The sequence below is a fragment of the Sceloporus occidentalis genome, unplaced genomic scaffold, assembly GCF_023333645.1.
Source record: "Sceloporus occidentalis isolate IW3139 unplaced genomic scaffold, rSceOcc1.0.p SCAF_7, whole genome shotgun sequence".
Taxonomy (NCBI): Eukaryota; Metazoa; Chordata; class Lepidosauria; order Squamata; family Phrynosomatidae; genus Sceloporus; species Sceloporus occidentalis.
This window is the reverse complement of record NW_028316987.1, coordinates 74,163,139-74,183,013: the sequence shown is the minus strand read 5'-3', so window position 1 is coordinate 74,183,013 and position 19,875 is coordinate 74,163,139. Positions and strand designations below refer to the sequence as shown.

Below are 19,875 nucleotides of genomic sequence, written 5' to 3'. Positions count from 1 at the left end.
CGACGGAGACGCCAGGTCCCTGGGATGTCGAGGAGTATCCAAGGACTCTCGATGGGTCTTTTTTCGAGACAAGCTCTCGGACGACTTAGTGTGGGCTTTCTTATGAGAGGGTGGCTGTACCGAAGCCTCAGTGGGGGCCGAAGGTTTGGCCTCCTTAGTTGAGACTTGAGGTATATCGCCTCCCGCATCTGAGGGGACGTGCCTTTTTTTGGAGGAGAATTTAGAGCTTGTGTCCTTTCGGCAGCTCACCTCCTGGGCCGAACTCTTGTCGGAGCCTGAGTCCTTGATTCTAGCCTTTTCTGAGAACTTCGGCTTCAAACTGGCTCCATCGGTCACCTGCCGTTTCGAAGGCTTTTCAGCAGTGGCACTTGGCTCAGTGGTGGAGATTTGGGCCATGGTGGCACTAGTCTTGGTCTTGGAGCCCTGGGCCACAGAACCGGCAGCGGCTGACATCGATTCCGAAGCCGCGGGTGCTGAATCCGGCCAGTCGGTATCCTGAGGCTTGAGGACCCCTTGGTAGATGGCCGTAATCAATCGGGAGTCGCTGTTCTTTCTGGCCTAAGGGGTCAAAGACTTGCACAAGGCACAAGCTTTAGAGTTGTGATTTTTGCCAAGGCAGAGGAGACAAGAAGAGTGGAGATCCTGTACGGGGATCTTACCACCGCAAACGTCACATTTTTTGAATGGTGCCACAGACATCATTAAGCCAAATCGAATCCAAAGAGAGGTCAAAGACGTGCCAAATGGTCAACAATACACCGGGGAGGGGGGGGTTCAGAAGAAGAATGGTCAAGAACAGTCTGAGTCAAAGTCCTGTGAACAAGTTCAAATTACACAGAACGAAGTTCCCCAAGCAGCTAATGTGGCGGAAAGAAGGAACTGGGGAAAGAGTGGGAATGCAAGGGGCTTATAAGGGATGGGCAGAGCTATCGCCAAAAAAGTTGCAAAGTTAACTTTGCCCAGTGATTCTAGAGGTTTTCCGAGCAGCACTGCACAGGCACAGTACAACCCATTTGTATGATTCGCAGAGACCATGAAGAAGAAACTAAAATTCCCATATTTCCTAACACCGAGCCAGGGCAGTTAAAGCGGTCTCAAACTGGGTTATTTCTGAAGTGTGTTTTGGACCATGGTCTCTAGTATAAAGGGGAAAATGTACTGTATTTTCTGGCATATAAGACTACTTTTTAGCCCAGGAAAATCTTCTCAAAAGTTGGGGGTCGTCTTATACGCCGGGTGTCATCTTATAGGGCAGGTGCTGAAACTTCTGAGCCGGACTGGAGAATCTGCAGTCGCCACATATGTAACTGAAGAGCGGAGCAAGCTGCAGGTGTCTGGCACACCCGGGGTATGGAAAAAAGAGCTGTGTTTGCAATACCGCTCTGATAGTCTTGGAGACAGGGAGGGCTGGGCAGGCAGGGAGGGCTGACCAATCCAAGCAGGCTTTGTATACAACAAGTTTTCCTGCTAAGTAACCGGAATGTCATAAGCATTTGAATTAAAATTACCATATTGAAATCAAATCTGATGTTTTTTTAATTTTTATTTGGTTGGCATTGGAAGAGGGGTAGTGTTATACAGCGAGTATATCCCAAACTCTGTATTTTAACTGGAAAAGTTGGGGGTCGTCTTATAATCCCAGTCGTCTTATATGCCGGAAAATACGGTATTTAAAATATTTAATGCCTGTGCAGCTTCTTCCCACTTGAGAGTATTCCTCTATACACAATGCAAGGGAAACTGATTATCTGTTACTTTCTACTAATCTTTTTTCCATTAAAATGTAACTTAGCTCTCTGGAGGAAAACAACCAACCAACCCACACTTTATTTTGATTTTTTAAAGAAGTGAAGGTACTGGGAATTACTAATATAGTGGTTTGGACTAGATGAAATAATTATAACATATTTAAAAAGGATATGCTTTATCTCTGTGTACTCTCACAATCCCTTTTCTTTCATTTCACTGCAAGCAGATAAACAAACGAAGTCAGTTAAAAATAGCTTCCCAATACATTCTATGAATAGCTACAGTTAATGCTTCAGAGTGAACTTTAAACCATAAAGCTTCATATCCTGGCTTATTTGGAAGCCATTAAATGTTAGTTACACTCAGGCCCAAAACAGATGGCCCAGAAGTAGCGACCAAGGGTCGCAATCGGGCTAGGGCTGCGGCAACCGCATGGCCCACTCCTTAAGCGAGCTGTCACTATGGTCCCGAGCCAACACCATCCGGTTGTCAGATGTAATCCGCTCCTTTCTGACCCAGCCACATCTTCAACACAGACAGAAGCTGCCTTATTTGGCCCACATGTTTCAGGCCTCAGTGTGGATGTACTGGGAAGCTTTCATTAATTGATGGATGGCTGCTGGCTTCTTTGTTCCTGCAAAGGGAGGAATTAAGTAGTGTAGGAATAAATGGCCATGTGGCTGTATAGAAGTCAATGGAATTTAACTCTTCAAATTTTTACATACTCAAACAATTTCAGGGTATTTATACAGAATGTTCTACAAACAGAAGTATTTATAGGAAACTAGAAATTCAACAGAATAAATTTAAATAGATTTGAATAATTTATGACAGTAAAATCCTTATAAATTGTCAGTATGGTATTTAAAGTTAAAAGTCCACAGTAGAAAGAAATGAGTAAATTATTGAGATGTTATTTCTTTCAAGAGGGGTGACAACTACAGTCTGCATAATTAAATCATAATTAGGTTCACAGTCTTATGATCTCAGTTGGCAGTATTTATTCTATCTTGTGGTAACAAATTCCATATCTTACACTATGTGAGGAAATACTTCCTTTTCTCCCACCATTCCAATTCAATGCAGAATCAAAGATTCAACAATGGGAATGCTTTCCTGGTCAATAAATGCTACCTCAGACTATATCTATGTATACACAGATTCCCTCTGTGCACATCTGCTTACATAGAACCATCTTATTGCTCAGTCTTTCAGTTTGGAGAGATCTGCTGGAGGATTTTATTCATCCTTTCTTTTAACTACTGTAAATAAATTTGTATTGCCTGCTAATACCACCTTAATGATCAAATAAAAAAAGCACTTCAATTCGAAACAAGAAGGTATACTGAAGTAAGTTTAAAGACACTTTATAAAAGGGATACAAAGTAAAGAGAAAATTATTATTGAGGAAGGAGGTTAAATATATGAAATGGAATGGGGAAGTGAATGTTGATAGAGATGGACTGAATGTTTAGTTAGTTTGAAGAGGGAAGAAGTAAGTGCAGAAGGTCTGAGTAGGGTTTAGTTAACAGAATATAAGAAGGGGTAGGTATGAAGGTAATGAAAATATAGAATGTATAGGATGTGTTAGAAGTTAGAAGAACAGATGAAGACGGAAAGGAGAGTAGAAGTGTGAGTTTCAGAGGTAATGGGAGGGAATTAAGCTAAGGATGGGATAAGAAGGTGGTAAGAAGACAGAAGATTAGAGTGAAAGAAAGAAGATAGAAATAAGGTTTATGAATGTGTAATGGATTATGTTGGTCTGTATTGATAGATTTGTTTTGTTTTCACCGTTTATTGTTGTTTATTTGTTGGTTGGTTGGTATGAGGGATTGTTGGATTGATTGAATTAATAAAATTTAAAAAATAAAATAAACCACTGGTAACAATATAGACTTGGATAAGTCCACTGCTTATATTCCTCTCTTGCAAAAATTCATCCCTACTTTCTCCTTTCTGTTCTTAACCTAGCTACCAGTCTTTAAGAGGCCCTCCCCTATTATGGTATTATTGCTAAACTTGGTCAGAACTGTCTGATGAAGGGCTCTGTCAAAGTCTTTAAAACTTCCAAGTAAACATCACTGCTGAATTAGTCCTATTCACATGCCTGCTGACACTCTCAAAAAACTCTAAAAGTTGAGACAGGACTTAAATTTGTAGATGCCATGCTGGTTCTTTTTCAGCAAGACCTGTCATTCAACATGTTTGATAATTTTATCTTTATCTTTAATAAAGCTTTCCATAAAATAGAAATACATCATAAGCTAATAGTTTGTAATTTCTAAGATGCCCATAGAAACTTGTAGAAAATTGGCATTACATTGGTCATCTTCCATTCCTTTGATACAGAAGTAGCTCTTAGGGATATCTTACATTATTTTGTTTTGACAGCCTCGTTTTCATCTTTAAGTTCCTTAAGAAATCTCAAGATGGACACGACCTGAACCTGGTCCTGAGCATCTCTTGTCACACTATTGATTTAATTCCCCCAATTTGCTTCCTGACAATGTCAGTCCAGCAACAGTTATCTGCCCTATATTTTATGTAGTGGAGACAATGAGGTTAATTTAGCTTCTACGTAGTCTCTTGTTCTCATTTACTACTCCCTTTAATTCCCTTGTCATCCAGCCACTTCCCTTGTCAATTTCCTGCTTCTGACCTATTTAAATAAATGTAATTCTTAATATTAAGGTTATTAATATCCCACTCAGAATCTTTTTTTCTGCATCTCCTGCCCAACTGCATTTATTTTGTGCAACAGGCTGTTCCTTTATGGATAACATTAGTACAAAAACATTACTAAGGATTCTGTATGGCGTGGTGTAGGAGGAAGTCAACGGTGGAGGGTAATACCATGAGTTACTGCTCCAGGTGATGCCAACCCTAGTGATACCACAGGAAAATACATGACTCATTAGAAAAACCAATAATGCTAGGAAAGGTAGAAAGAGGAGGAAAGAAAGGAAAACCCTACGCCAGATAAGTAGACTCAATCAAGGAGGTCACAGGCTTGAACATGCCATACCTGAGCAGAGGTTGAGAACCAGGGGGCTTGGAGGTGAGGTTGACTCGAATGTAGTTAACAACATTATTAAAAATATAAAACTTAACATGGGGGAAAATAGACAAAAGGGAAACTATGGTGAACTATATTGTATTTGTTGAAGATATGCACGGATCTCTAAAAAGGGTAGTGGTAGTCTGGGTCATCTCTGACAGGTCATCTTGAAATTGATAGCATGAAAGGTTCTAGAACAGATATGTCAACATCAGAATTGTGATTATTTTAAAAAAGTACACTGGGATTACCAAGCACCTGCATGGGTTTCTCACTTACATTCAGGTTACTGCACAAGAGGCAGCCAGCCTTTAAAAAAAATAATACAGCCCATCCCCCCTCAAATTCAAACCTAGAGGTCCCAGACATTGAAGAAAATGGATGGCCTGGCTTGTAATGGCAACAATGGAAATAGAAGGAGTACATTTTCCTTTCATACCGTACGTAGTATTCTGGGCTTGAGCTGGCTGAGACATGGCCTGGTCTTGACACATAGTACTTTTAGAAGGATTCCAATCAACATATGCTTGAGCTTGCTGAACCGAGACCAGAGCAGCAAGTTTCAAATGCCTGCGTTTCAAATGCTGTCTCTTGTACATCATGTTAAAAAAGCCTCGTTCTTATAGTGGCAAGAACAGTGCCCGGAACCACTGTCACCAGTGGAAGAACTGATCTCAGAACGGTGAATGGAACCGACAGTGTCATCTACTACTACTACTAATAAAATTTATTTCTATCCTGCCTCTCTGTGTATCACAACTGTGGTGGCTTAAAACATTAAAACATACATTCCCATATCCCAAAATCCCCCCCCCCCCAAAATACAATTAAACGATTTACAATTTAAAACATAGCATAAAAACAAGAAACAAACAATAACTGTGGCAGATGTCAGAGTATACCAGGATTAGGCCTTTTTGGTGGCCGGGGATTGCTTTGGTAATCCCAGTAGGAAAAAAGCTAAATCAGTGTCTGAACTGAACAGAATGTGTGACATGGAATTGTACCAACACCTCAAGCCAGAGAAGGAGAAACTGTAACAAAATAAAAACCCTTTATTTCTCCCTCTGAAACATGGTTGTCTGACCTTCTGGTGACAAGAGACCTGGTGATTCTATTGGGGGTCAGTATGCCTTTCTTGTGTGGCATGGCACTCCCACCTCCACTGACCTAAGCCTGCTAGTCTAACCCATTTGTGTGATTCGCAGAGACCATGAAGGAGGAGGACAGGTTGCTTACCTGTAACGGTATTTCTTCGAGTGGTCATCTGCGAATTCACACAAATCCCGCCCATCCTCCCCACACAGTCGTGCCCTCTCCTTTGGTACTGGGCTGCTGCTACTCGGCGTCCATGGAACTGAGGGTTTAGGCGGGAAACTGACTGATGAAGGCAGCTGGGGAGTGGGCAGGGCTACCGCCAAAACGCCTCTAGTCTCTCCAAGAAGGTTCCGAAGCTAACTGTGCAGGCACAGAATAACAACCCATTTGTGTGATTCGCAGAGACCAAGAAGAAGAAAAATATATCTCCAAGGCAAATCCCTGAAGAAAAGTGCATGGCTCAGCTACAGCTGTAGCTTCAGCCAAATGAGAAGAAGACAACCAAGGTGTGTTCTTCAAGCCAGTCTCCAGTTCAAATCTCTTAAGAGATCTATCTGGAGTCAACAGACAATGAGACAACTTGCTCCCAGTACTGTCTCTGGCCTTCTCAGCTGTTGTACAGATGGTCTCCACCAACATACTTGGGGCCTTTTTTTAGAGATACTGGCAACCTTTGGGACCAAGGCTGCCTTCTTCATACTTGATTTCAACTTCTTTGAAACTAAAGAATGCTGAAGAGCCACTGTGTCTCTCAAAGTGAAAGGTTGCTAACGATGCATAGGCTCTTGTGGTTTCAAGGCCTGCTAATATCGAAGAGCTTCAAGATACCGCTCTTTGTTGCATCTGGCCTCAGCGCAAATGCCACATAATAAGCACATGAGGCAACAATATGGGACTTGCCCAAACACTGAAAGCATCTCAAATGTCCATATCAGCCCCAACTCTTAGCACTGCATTCAATGCACTTCTTAAAACAGAAGTCCCATGCCAACTATCGATCCTCAGATGACATCTTCCAATCCAAGCATGCAAACAATGTTGCTGACGAGGCAGCTGCAGCGGAAGGTAAAAAGGAACTGGTGGTTTTCAGTGGGAGTCAGGTTGGCAGAGAAGGGTAGGGCTCTCACCACAAGAGGCACTGCACAGGCACAGGATAAACCCATTTGTGTGAGTCACAATGATCACAAAGAAGAAGAGACGTTTAAGAGTTAAGATGGTATCCAGCTTCACATATTTGCAGGACTGTAACACATGATGGAACCACCTTGTTTTCTCTTGCTCCAGGGCAATGATTCTCAAATTCTGGCTTTCCAAGTGTTTGAGACTTTGACTTCCAAAATACCAGATGACTGGCCAAGATGGCTGCAGCTTTGGAGAACTGAAGTTCTGGATGACCAGAATTTAGGAATCACTGCTCCAGGGTGAATGGATCAAAGTAGAAGAAAGGAGATTCAAGTAAACATAGGAAAAAGATGGTTTGAGATGTTTGACAGTGGAACAGACTATCTCAGAAGGCAATGGATTTTTGTTCATTGAAAATGTTTAAACAAAAGCTGGACTACCATTTTTAAGGGATATTTTACCTGTAGATTTCTGCACTGTGATTTGACTAGATGACAACTGTGATTCTTTCCAAAGCTATACATCTATGTTTCTAGGATTATATTTATGCAATATCAATGAGATTGCTTACATGCATTTTTTAAAAAAAGTATATACCTTTAGGCATTGCAAATAATGTGTCCCCTAGCTGTTTACCACTCATAGTAAGCTACTGTTCATCAATGTTCTAAGAAGCATGATACAGTCAGCCCTTCTTATAGACACCCATTCTACCCTCAGCAGAAGTATTAGTGCACCACAGCTTTTCCACAGTACTCCTACTGGTGAGAAAGAAGCATCAGCATCTCTGTGGACAGAGGACATGACAGAGGAGCCATTGTGGTATAGGCCTGGTTGACCCATGTGGACGCTGCTGCAGTATCACACTGGGGTCAGCTGCCATCCAGGGCCAGTCTAGAGCATTTATAGCCATGTAGACAAGCCCTGTATGTTTATTTTTCTTTCTTTTTTTTAAAAAAATCCACTATACTAATCAGATTCATGACAATTCCATCTTTAACATTAATATCTGAAAGCCCTCAAGACTGAGTAGCTAGAAACTGTAGACTGGTATTTTAAAAACTCATGTTAAACACAAATTTAAAGCAATAGCCTGGTTTACAGGCAAAAACCCTGTCCTTGTTCACCCCCTACCTCCTTTCAGACATTCCAGTTCCAGTTACTATCACTTTTGTTTAGTTGCTGTATTTACCTCAACTTTCTTCTTCTAAGCTCACTGCAGTGTCAAGCACTACTTTATCTGATTATCGCATCAAATTCGTAACCAAGAGATTAGGCTGAGAGATAGTGAGTGGTCCAATACTACCAAACACAGTTGTGGTTTGTGACAAAACAGTTTATGGCAACATGCAAACCATGCCTTTTCAACCAGAATTGTACATCATGGCTTGAAACTGTTTAGATGTCTAGCTGGACGGGAAGCAGACTCCATAGCTTGTATTAAGAGGAGTGAACTACGTAAATAATACTACTAAGGAGGCTTGAATTACAAGGCTTATTCTCAAAGTGCCAAATCTTGGCTCACTGTAACAGATCACCTAGCTCCAATTTTATATTTGGTGCAAAAGCTTCAAACAGATGGAAAGCATAACCTGCTCTTCTTATGGCTTACAAAAGCCTCCCCTCCCTCGCCTTCTTCCACGAAAGACAATGTATCAAAATCAAGCTATTTCCCTTGCTGCTAATGCTGAAAAGAAACAGGGTTTGCCAAGACTCAACATCAAATAATTTTTTTAAAAAAATCGTAACTGGTTAGCCTGTTATGTTTAATATATAAAATTATTTACAACCAACAGTGTAACTGTTTAATATATCAGATTCTGTTATCGGCATGTGTGTAATCAGTATCATTTATACTACTAATTTTGATCTTGCACAATTTGAATGATTTGGAATTTTGATTTTGACAAAATTATGACTCATGGAAAACAGCCATTGCCCCATATTCCTGTATTACAGTACAAAAGCCCCCAAAGCAAATTCAGAAAAAGCAGGGGGTGAATGATAGCAATGGTACTAAAACAGCTAACTATATTTCCTACTGATTTTTAAACTATTTGCAAAAATCTAGTCTTTGCATTTCATGAAAATTGGCAAGCAACAAATTGGGATACATGAGCAGTTGGTGAGAACCAATTTCAAAGTGATAATATAAGGTGAAGCTATATTGAAAGTTGTCTTATTGTCCAAAGCACAAATGCCTACCTGAACCAACAGGAGAGGAACCAACACTGAGACTCTGCAGACTTCCATTCCTAAGTAGTGTTGGAGATTTCTGCAAATTAGAGCTTGTTACGCTTCCTGCAGCAGATGCCACAGATGATGTTGGGGAAGCAGAACAAACAGATAGGTGGGAAATATTCTCTTGACTTTTATTTCCTTTGGGCCTACCAGGCCCATGTTTACATTGCTTATTTCCTTTCCGCTTCTTTTCCTTTACAGTCTCTTCTTCTGTCCCAGAGGATTGAACACGTTTGTATCCTGTTGATGTAAGGCTTGAATTACCCAACTCTCCAGGTGAGCTGTCAAAAATATTAGGCTGGGAGGCAACAGTGGAGGTTGAAGGGAGACCAATTAAGGAAGTAAAACAATTCACACCCCCTTCTTGAACTCCAGTCTCTCCTTTATGTACATCTTTGGTTGACAATGTCTGCTGAGAATGAGTATAGCTGTCATTATGAAGATCTGAATCTGTAAAACTCAAAAAGTCCTGGGGAGACTGAACTGAACTTCCAGAAGAAGACTTTGTACTGCTGGGAGTTCCCAAAAAACTGCCTGGAGGAAAAGGGGAGGGGGTGTTGGTTAAAATACAATTTAAAACATGTTAGCAAAGGTGCAAGAATAATACTCTAAAAGCAATATTTCATTGGCATTCTGAAAATCTTTCTTTCATTCTGTATTAGGTTGGTTCCTGATCTTTTCACCAGAAAAGGGGGTGCCTAAATACCCTAAAACATCAGATACTATCTGATCTTGGTAGCTAAGTAGCCCTGTATAGCACTTGAACAGGAGACTGCCAATTAATACCAGGTGATGTAGGCTATATTTTAGAGACAAGAACTTGTCATCTGTCAACTCATGGCAAACCTATGACTCCATAGGGTTTTCTTAGGCAAAAAATACACAAATTGTTTAGTCAATTCCTTCTTCTGAAATATAGCCAACAACATTTAGTGTTCACTGGCAGTCTCCCATCCAGGTACTAACCAGAGCTGACCCTACTTAGCATCAGGGATCAGATGAAGATCTCGTGCCTTTAGAGTATTTAGGCCTCTTCCATGTTGCATAAGGCATTACTATTTTCTTTCTTCCCAAGAAAGTGATAATAAAGAAGATAAATGCTAGAGTGCAATACGTAGAAAACTCTTCTGTTCCCTGATCTCTTAATGCTATCTTCATTGTTTTCAGTAGCTTTGTGAAGAATGAAACCATGGAACTGGATGGACCTATGCCTGACAACAGATCTAAAGCTATGAGGAACAGCCTTCCAAAGAAGTTTGTCAATAAAAGTACCTGTTAACCAAAGTACTAGAAAGAAAGTATTCCTAGTTCATTTCCCAAAGATAGGTTTGCATCTTGAAGTATAAGAAAATAAGGTCACCATATAGAGGGAAAGGACCAAGAACAACTGTTATTATATTTTCAACATTTTTCTTATTTAACTTCTAATCCTGTATATTCCAGACCTATACTAAATGCTTATTTTAGACAAATGTTATAGAGCTTTCCATTGGATAAGTACATCATGATTAATTTCAATTTATTTCTGTCAATGGGTCTGACCTAAGCATGAATAACTCTAAATAAAGCAGGGCTGGTCTTACCAGCAGATAGCATGAAGCAGCTACCTCTGGCAGCAGATGCTGGAGATGAAAAGATACAGTATTAGAGAACAGAGATACTGTAGAATCAGTAAAGCAACAGCCTCAACAGACTGGCACTAAAAGCCAGCATCGGGGCAGAGTGGGGGCATGGCAGGTAGCATCACGCTGCATCTTCAGCACAGCCTGTAGGCACGCTGAGCTGAAGAAGCGGCAAAAAGCTGCCACCATTGCCATGGGTAGGGTGTCCTTTCCGTGGTGCAAAAAGGAGCCAATTTTGCGGCCTTTTTTTGTGCCGCGGAAAGGCCAGATTGCGGGTCTCTTGAGCCCCCAAGTGAGCTACTGGTGGATGGGAAGAATTTCCTTTACATCCAACACTGAAATATAGTCCTCTGTCTCTTCTTTGCAATCAGGTATCTGGAAGTAGTAGTGTATTTGTTAGTACTAATCATAACTGGTCTATTTAGATACTGCAACATATTATGTCATGAGAAAACCCAGAAATAGAGGAGACATCAATACATAAGAAAGCAAAGATTTAATGTAGTACATCCTCAGTATGGCTGCTTAGATGTCATGACTCCTGAACAGGCCAATCAGCATACAACACATAAGGTTGCAATAAGAACTGAAATCAGTAATCAATATCAATATGTATCAATATGTAACAACCACTAATTATTACATATATTATATCTATTATGTGAAAGGATATGAACTGTTTGGCCCAAATTAAAAACAAAATAAAATGTTTATTATTACCGACTTTTAATACACTAAACAAATGCAACAATTCATTTCTTACAGTTCTGGAATTTGTAGCAATAAAAAATGAAAATTTAAAAAGTAAATTCAATTTGTAATTAGTTTAAGAATTAACTGTACATTTAATAATGTTATGTTATTCCAAATTATACATAATACATTTTATGTCCCTAATGTAATATTGTCTCAATATCTAAAGAATGCTAATACAGTGGTGCCTCGGGTTACGAAATTAATTCGTTCCGCTGTCAATTTCGTAACCCGAAAGGCTTTCGCAAGCCGAATCCCCATAGGCGCTAATGGGGAAAAGCCGCGATTTGGTGTAAAATAGCGCCGAAAAGCACCAAAAGTTTTTTCGTAACCCGAAAAAACTTTCTTAACCCGAAACAGTTTTTTTAAATTAATTTTTTTCGTATCCTGAAAATTTCGTAAGCTGGGTAATTCGTATCCCGAGGTACCACTGTACTGTATTTGTTGCATTTTTTTTCTAAAAATTGCCATTTTTCTGGGGGGAAATGAGGGAAACGGTTGCTGCCAAATTTCTGGAGATTTTACATCTCTACCACTAGACATTATTCTGAATATATGCATTCACCATTTTTAAGTTTATGAAAAATATCAGTTTCCTTTCTTTACTGACAACATCAAAACATTCTATCTCAAATTAGCATATAATGCAGCTTGTAATATTCAAATACAGAATATGGTAATGTTTTGTCCCAAGAGCGATGCTATGGACTTTGGGTGTAGTAAGGCCTCTGGCTCCTAGGAACACAGCCTGAACAAAAGACTTGTCCACAAATTTCTTAAGTTTTCAAAAGCTTTACTGGTTATAAACACAAAACATGAAACTGATCTCCTTTTTCTCAATAGTCCTTCTTAAACACCTTGCTCTTTCTTCTTGGTGGGTTTTATCTTTCTTCTTCTGTGGATTTATCTTTCTTCTTCTGTGGACTTATCTTTGTCAAAGGAAAATACTCTCTCCAGGTCTGACTTGGCTGAAATCTTACTACACAACTGAAACTAGCTAGAGGGAGACAGTATAAGACCCAGGGATTTCCCACAATCCTTGTCTTTCTTAAAGCTGTAGGACTCTATTTCCCCTCCTAAACTAAGACATAGAAAGTCTAATATAATCTCAACTAAATATATGTCTCAAGAGCATCAAAGATGATCTGGAGGCATGACAGGTAAGTATATTGTTTGTAATGTAAAGCTTTTAACCAATGTAACTGCTAGCAAGCATGTAAGTAATATAATATTCTTGAATAATACCTTGTGGAAAATTACAAGCTGCTGACACTGTAGCTCCAGAAGTCCTTCCAGCACCAGGCTTTCTTCCCCTCTGACCTGAATTATGACCCATCAACTTCTTGCCTTTGCTCTCTGAACCTCTGGCCTCTGAAACATCTTTGCCACTTGAAGCATGTGCAGAGACTTCCTGGAAATTTGCATTTGTAAAACGAGCTGTGGTATCTTCAAGCCTCTTCAGTGAGCCAGTCACAGAGTTGTTGGTAGTGCTTGTGTAAGTCTTGGATTGGGAAAGAGGATGTTAAGAGAAGCAGTTAGACCACAAGAATCTAACTGTACTCCAAAAGATAGAACATTATTTCAATTCAGAAACGAAGAAGTGCCATAGTGTTTCAAAACTAGGTAAAAAAAGCAAATCTTAATCTAATCTTTATAAGAATTTAAAATTGCCATGCAAAATAATTAAACAGTCTAGGCTTTTTTTAGTACTAACAGGAAAATATTTTTTAAAAAACTAATACATTCAACCAGATACCAGCTGTCAATTTTGTAAGCATCAGATTGCAGCAAGTACACAAAGTATTTACTATTTACTAAATACTAACACTGTTTGTCAATGACTTCTACAAAGACTAGTTATAGCTGTTAAATATCCATACTTTAGAAACATTTTACCAACTAGTTTACCAGATTAGTATTTATTGCCTTAGATCTGCTTATATGAAAAAACACAAAATAGTCTTAATAATTAAAACGAAACAGACATCCTGTTTATAAAAGACATTCGCTGTCTTAAATAAGAAAATATGATAAAATACAGTTAAACACATTTTACACTAATATTTACTTAGATCCATCAATACATGTGTGATATCTTAACAGCACTGCATTGTGGTATCTAAAACAATGACTCAACTGGAATAGGCGTTTGGTAATATAAGAGAGAAAAAACAGAAGGCAATTTTCAACAATAATCTTAAACATCATAATGCTTAAGTAGTGAAGATACAGAGACAACTAAATATTCCACGTATGACCTGATAAAATGTAGATCTATGGGTAAGGATCTGAATAGCTTATAAAGACACATAAAATGGTGTCTCTCTCATTCTCACACACACACGGATGGCTAATTTTCTCTTTCAGCTGTATCCCACTGAGACACATCATACACTCTCCAGAGGGAGTCCCCGACCTCTAAAAATGGCTTTTGAGAAAATGAGGGGAACTACAGGGGAAAGGAAGGGGAATCATACATATATGCACCTGCACCTGAGACAAAAAGGGAAAGAAGAGAGAGAAGAGGGGAGGTCACTATGCTTGATCCTCTGTGGAGGGTTAAAGTACATAATTTTGGCAGGATTATACTTCAACAACTGAGTTATTGTAAGTATTTTTAAAAAGAGAAATTTTGAGATCTGTTTCCAGTAAGTAATTTTAAGGGATGCTGCTGCTGATGATGATGATAATGGCAGCAGCAATAGTAGTAGTAGTAGTAGCAGCCCTCCTAATATGCCAAAAACTCAGAAGAAGAATATATGAATTAAAGAGAACAACTTTGCGGAATAAGATACACAACTACTAATGCAGTAGGATTGAAGTACATGGAGTTTCAACAAACACTTTTGTCACTTAAAGAGTCTGGTTTTGAAAAAATAATGATTATGCTAAAATAGTAGCTAATCATGGCAAACATACACTTTCTAATTTACTTAGTTAAATCTGGAAGAGAATGCGTGGTTATTACTAAACATTTACTTAACTAGGTTCGTAAATAAGCAACCACTATGCTGTTCTATTTGACCAATTGTACTATACTATAATTCTACTACAGTATACTACTATTCTATTTGATTGGTTTCTCTGATCTTCTGTGCTCTCATGCTCCAAGCAGCATTTCATACAGCTGGCACAAAATAATAACTTTGTCCAATTCACAATAGTCACGATCCCACAATCATGGGTCCTAACATTATTATTATAGGTTGCGCACATGCACATGTGTGCACCCACACATACAGAGGATAAAGGGAGAAGGACAGGTTGCTTACCTGTAACTGTAGTTCTTCGAGTGGTCATCTGCGAATCCACACATATGGGTTATTCTGCGCCTGCACAGGAATTCTGGATCCTACTGGAATTGCTAGGGAAGACTTTTTGGCAGTAGCTCTGCCCACCCTCTATATAGGCAGGATGTCTTCCTGCCCTTTCTCAGTTCCAAAAGGTCTGCTGTAAGAGCAGACAAGGAAGAGAGAAGGACACAACAGAGGGAAGGATGGGAGGGATTTGTGTGGATTCGCAGATGACCACTTGAAGAACTACAGTTACAGGTAAGCAACCTGTCCTCCTCCTTCATGGTCTCTGCGAAGCACACAAATGGATTAGACTGGCAAGTTTGTTCCTCTGTGGAGGAAGGGGTGTCCTGGCAATAAATAAATTATTAAACCAGAAAAACAGGGTGAGTGTCAGTTATTTGACAGGTTCCAACTAACCTTAGTGCATTCCAGAAGGGAGAACAGCTCTGCCAAAGGCTGCTTCACGTCAGTGTCAGGTATCAAGTCTGTAGTGCTTGATAAAGGTCAGAGGTTGTGATCATACTGCAGCCTTGCAAATGGCCTCCAAGGGAATTCTGGAGAGGAAGGCTGAAGATGAGGCTACCACCCTGGTGGAGTGTGCTCAAATTCGAGCAGGCAGAGTCTTCTCAAAAATCTCATAAAAGAGGAGGATTGTGGAAGTCACCCATTTGGGGAAACGTTGAGGAGTGACTGGAAGCCCCATTTTGGGGTTGGAGTAGCAGCCGAAAAGTCTGGGGAAACGGCAAGACTTGTCTTTAAAAAAAATTCAGGTACGGTGCGTCCGTATGGAGGGCACAAATTTCATTGTCCTGTCATGCTGAGGTGATGGTTACCAAGAAGGCTGTCTTCCAGGTGCGGAGCCTGAGGTCACAGGAAGCCAGAGGTTCAAAGGGTGAGGTAGCAAGTGCTGCCAAGATGAGCTGGAGGTCCCAAGCAGGGATAGGGATCACTGCCGGCAGTCTCAGGTTGGCAAGACCCTTGAAGAATTTCTTCAGGAGCGGGTCAGTGAAGGATGGGCAGGCGGAGAATTGGTAGCGGGCACAGATGGCCACAAGGTAGCATTTTAGGGACGAAATGGAAAGTCCAAATGCTGAGAGGTGGTGGAGGAAGTCCAAAACAACTAAGACATTGACTTGCAAAGAGATGAGCCCCGTTGAGGACAGAAAAGTCAAAAATTTAGCTCACTCAAGGGCATAAGAGCACTGGGTGGAAGGCTTTCGAGAAGCCAGGATGATTTCTCGGACCAGTACTGAGAGCTGAGTCAAGGCTGGATCCTTCACGCCACGAGACAGAGAGTGTCCATGTCGGGGTGGCAAACCCGACCATCGTGAATGATCAGGAGGTCGGGACGGAGTGGCAGAGGCCGGAATCAGTTGTTGGAAAGATGAAGGAGGGGGTGAGCCACAGCTGTCTCAGCCACCATGCGGTGATCAGGATCGTGTCCGATCTGTCTGTGCGTAGCTTTGCTACCACTCTGTTGATCAGAGGAAATGGGGGGAAGGAGTAGAACTTTTTGCCGGACCACTGGAAGACGAAGGCATCCCCTCAGAACCAAGGTGAAGGGATCCTGGAACAGAAGTGGTCGCAATGAGTGTTGAGATGAGAGGCAAAAAGGTCGATGTCCGGCATTCCCCACAGAGAGAAGAGGCAGAGGACAACCTGAAGATTCAGTTGCCACTTGTGACAAGAGTCTGGAATCCTGCTCAGCTTGTCTGCAAGCTCGTTCTCCTCTCCAGGGAGGTGTATGGCTTGCAAGGTGATCCATTTTCGGATGCACCAGTTCCAAATTTGAAGGGTGAGGCTGAGAAGAGTAGTCGACCTGGTACCGCCTTGCTTGTTGATGTAATACATCACAGTCATGTTGTCCATGAGGAGGAAGACGGCATGGTTCCGCAGAGTGGGCTTGAAGGCCTTCAGTGCTTTCTGTACCACCAACATCTCAAGAGTGTTGATGTGGAATTGGCGTTCTTTGGGAGACCATCTCCCGTGGACAGAAAGGTTGTCGAAATGGGCTCCCCAGCCCATGTTTGAGGCATTGGTGGTCAGTGAGGTCTGTGGTTGTGGTGGCACAAAGGGAACGCCCACCAAGACATTGTGTGGGTTGAGCCACCAGCGGAGAGAGTGGGCGACAGGCCTTGGGACGGTGATCCACCTCCGTGGGTCATCGAAGGCAGGGTTGAAGACTGAGAGGAGTCATGACTGGAAGGGACGCATCCAGAGGTGGGCCCACGGCATGACATATGTTGTAGATGCCATATGGCTGAGGGCGACCTGAGCTATATGCGCAGTGATGCGCCGGAAGGCAAGGCAAAGGTTGCATAAGTTCTGGAACGAGCACCCAGACAGTAGTGTGTTATGAAGGTCAACAGTTGTGACCACAGCCCTGCATACATTGCCCAGTAATATACCACTCAGGAAGGCAGAAGAAACAGCTACCACTCTGATTATTATTTTTAGCCAGTTCATAGGCAAGGCAGAATTACTGAAACCACCCACTTCAATAAGCAGGTTGACCTAGCTTCAAATCCAAGTGCCAAACAAACCGTCATGTACTCTTTCTCAAATTCTGGACCACAAAGAAGGCAAGAGCATTACAAATATCAAATGAATGCAAAATTCATTCAAAACCTGATGTAGGGTTTTTCATGAATGATAGCAAAACAATGTCCTGATTCAGGTGAAACAAAGACACGATCTTTGAAAGAAAGAAAATATCGAAATAGAGGACAACCTTATCTCAATGAAAACACAGAAAGGTTGATCAACACACAGTGCACATAATTAACCTGCCCTCCTAGTAGAGGTGATGGTGACAAGTAGTCTAGGATTACAGGGTGCCATTGGTTCAAAGGGCTTCTTGGGTAACTGGGACAGTACAAGCTCTTGGCCCCAAGCAGAAGTTGGACCCAACACTTGAGGGTGCTGATTTATGTACCTCTTCCAAAATATTTCCACCACTGGATACTGGAAGCAGAAAGGGAAACAACAAGCAGAAAACAGGAAGTGATGTCTGCAAGGTAACACTTCAACAAGGACAAGGACAGGCCTGAATCCAAAAAAGACAGGAGTAATTAAAGTACATGTTTAACCTGAGCTCAAGATGGATAGAGCTGCCTTGGTAAAAGAAATGACGCGAACATAGCATGCCAAATTAACTTGTTGTCCTGCTAATGAATAAGCTTTGGCTTGCAGGGCATTGGCTAGGCATTTCTCCTCATCTGAAAGCTTATCAAACCCACAGGTTCTACTGATAAGCTCCTATGCAGGCTTTGTAATTTGCAATACATAGACCTTAGGATGATGATGAGTAGAATTTCTTCACCATTAAATATAATTTGAAATTCTCTTTGTCAGGGAGTGGAATGAAGGGATCTAGTCTGAGATGCCTCAATCACCACCAAGTTTGGCTCCACATGTTCCAGGAGCCACTCCGATTCCGAATCCACAACCCTAAAAAGGTTGCCAATCTTTCTAGAGGTTGACGATATTGTCAATGGGGTCACCCAAGAATGCTCTGAGATCTTGAGAAGAGATGGCAGGAAAGGAATGGATGGCAGAGTGAGGATCTTTATCTGAATCCATTTGTAAACAGAAACCCATCGGCTTTACCTCTTGATGTTTGACTTCCAACTCAAGTGAATTTGCCATTCAGAGCATTTGTTTCAAGAACGTCCTAATATCATTAGTAGGTGATGAAGATTTGTTTTTGACAAGATGATAAGAGGGCAACCTACAGACAGGAATGCCAGAAGATGAGGTGTCTGAGCCAATGGCTAATAAAGTCAGTAATGGAGAAAAATGTAGTAGGTCAGGCAACAACTTTTGTTGGACAGACTGACAAGATTGAGGTAGATCTACCTTGATACTGAGCAGGTGAGTAAGAGGGTGTGGTAGCAGAGTAGCAGACAACCTCTTGACATGGAGGAGATGGAATCTGAACCAGAGTCCGCAGAGATATAGTTCTGTGTTGCCCTCAGACCTACCACTCTGAGCCACTCCAGCCTTCCATGGTCTTCTCCTCAGACAGGTAAATATAACCCCACTGCAAACTCATATAAACTCCACTATCCCATTTCCATGTTTCCACTTCAGTTAGCTCTGTATGCTCTGTATCTTGTGTGTGTATGATTGCACCCTGCATTCTTCTAAATAAAACTTTCTTAATTCATCCAAGACCTGGAGTCCCCACTCTGTTAATATTGGTATGAACTGGTACACTGAGCCCAAAGGTTACCTAAGACTCTTGAAAAAGCTAATTTCCCCAACATTTGAAATAACGCTGACAGTTGGTGGGGAGCCTCCAGTCCCCCCACCTGTTCTTTGGGTAATATGTACAGGAATAAAACATGGCTACTTGTATGCAATCTCTTAATTTATATTCATCATTGCTAAATAAGATAAAATATACTACTAGGAACCAAAGGTGAGAAAAATTGACACATTTTCTCATTAAAAACTATATTTAAATATCCTTGGTTAGTCTAACTGTGTTTTAATGTTTGAATTTTATTTACACACACACACACACCATTAAAACTGTATTGTTTAACATTTTTATTGCTATAAGATGCAAAGACATAACGGAGGTCAAAAGGAGGGAAGGCAAGCACTGGACGGTCAATAAGGATATTAGGCAAGAGGGCACTGCCGCCACCACCAAGATTGGGTGGAAGGGCAGCAGGGAGGGAGGATGGGGGACACCAGACCCCTCCCCCAATGGAGACCACTAGGCAGCCGATGAGGGCAGATGAGAAACTAAAAGAAAGAAGGACATGGGGGGGGAGGGAAAAGGAGGGAGGAAGAAGGAAACAGGTAGGGAAACAACCAATTCAATAATAATGGATGGAGGGAGGAGGACATCGGAAAACAACTACTGAGCAGCAGCAGTAGGGGTGATTGTCGCTAAAGGAACAGCAGTGACATCATAGCTAACACT

General features: G+C 41.1%; 1 protein-coding gene across 4 annotated transcripts in view; it reads right to left on the bottom strand.

Annotated features, from left to right (window-relative positions):
* The window catches only part of MLLT10 (MLLT10 histone lysine methyltransferase DOT1L cofactor), a 149,182-nt gene that overhangs the window by 52,778 nt on the left and 76,529 nt on the right, over positions 1–19,875 (bottom strand). For all 4 annotated transcript variants that reach the window (XM_089533341.1, XM_089533339.1, XM_089533340.1 and 1 more), the window contains 2 exons: positions 12,889–13,144; positions 9,233–9,802 (listed from right to left, as the gene is read on the bottom strand). In XM_089533341.1, the coding sequence (XP_089389467.1) occupies positions 9,233–9,802; positions 12,889–13,144 (826 nt within the window). The remainder of the gene's footprint in view (positions 1–9,232; positions 9,803–12,888; positions 13,145–19,875) is intronic.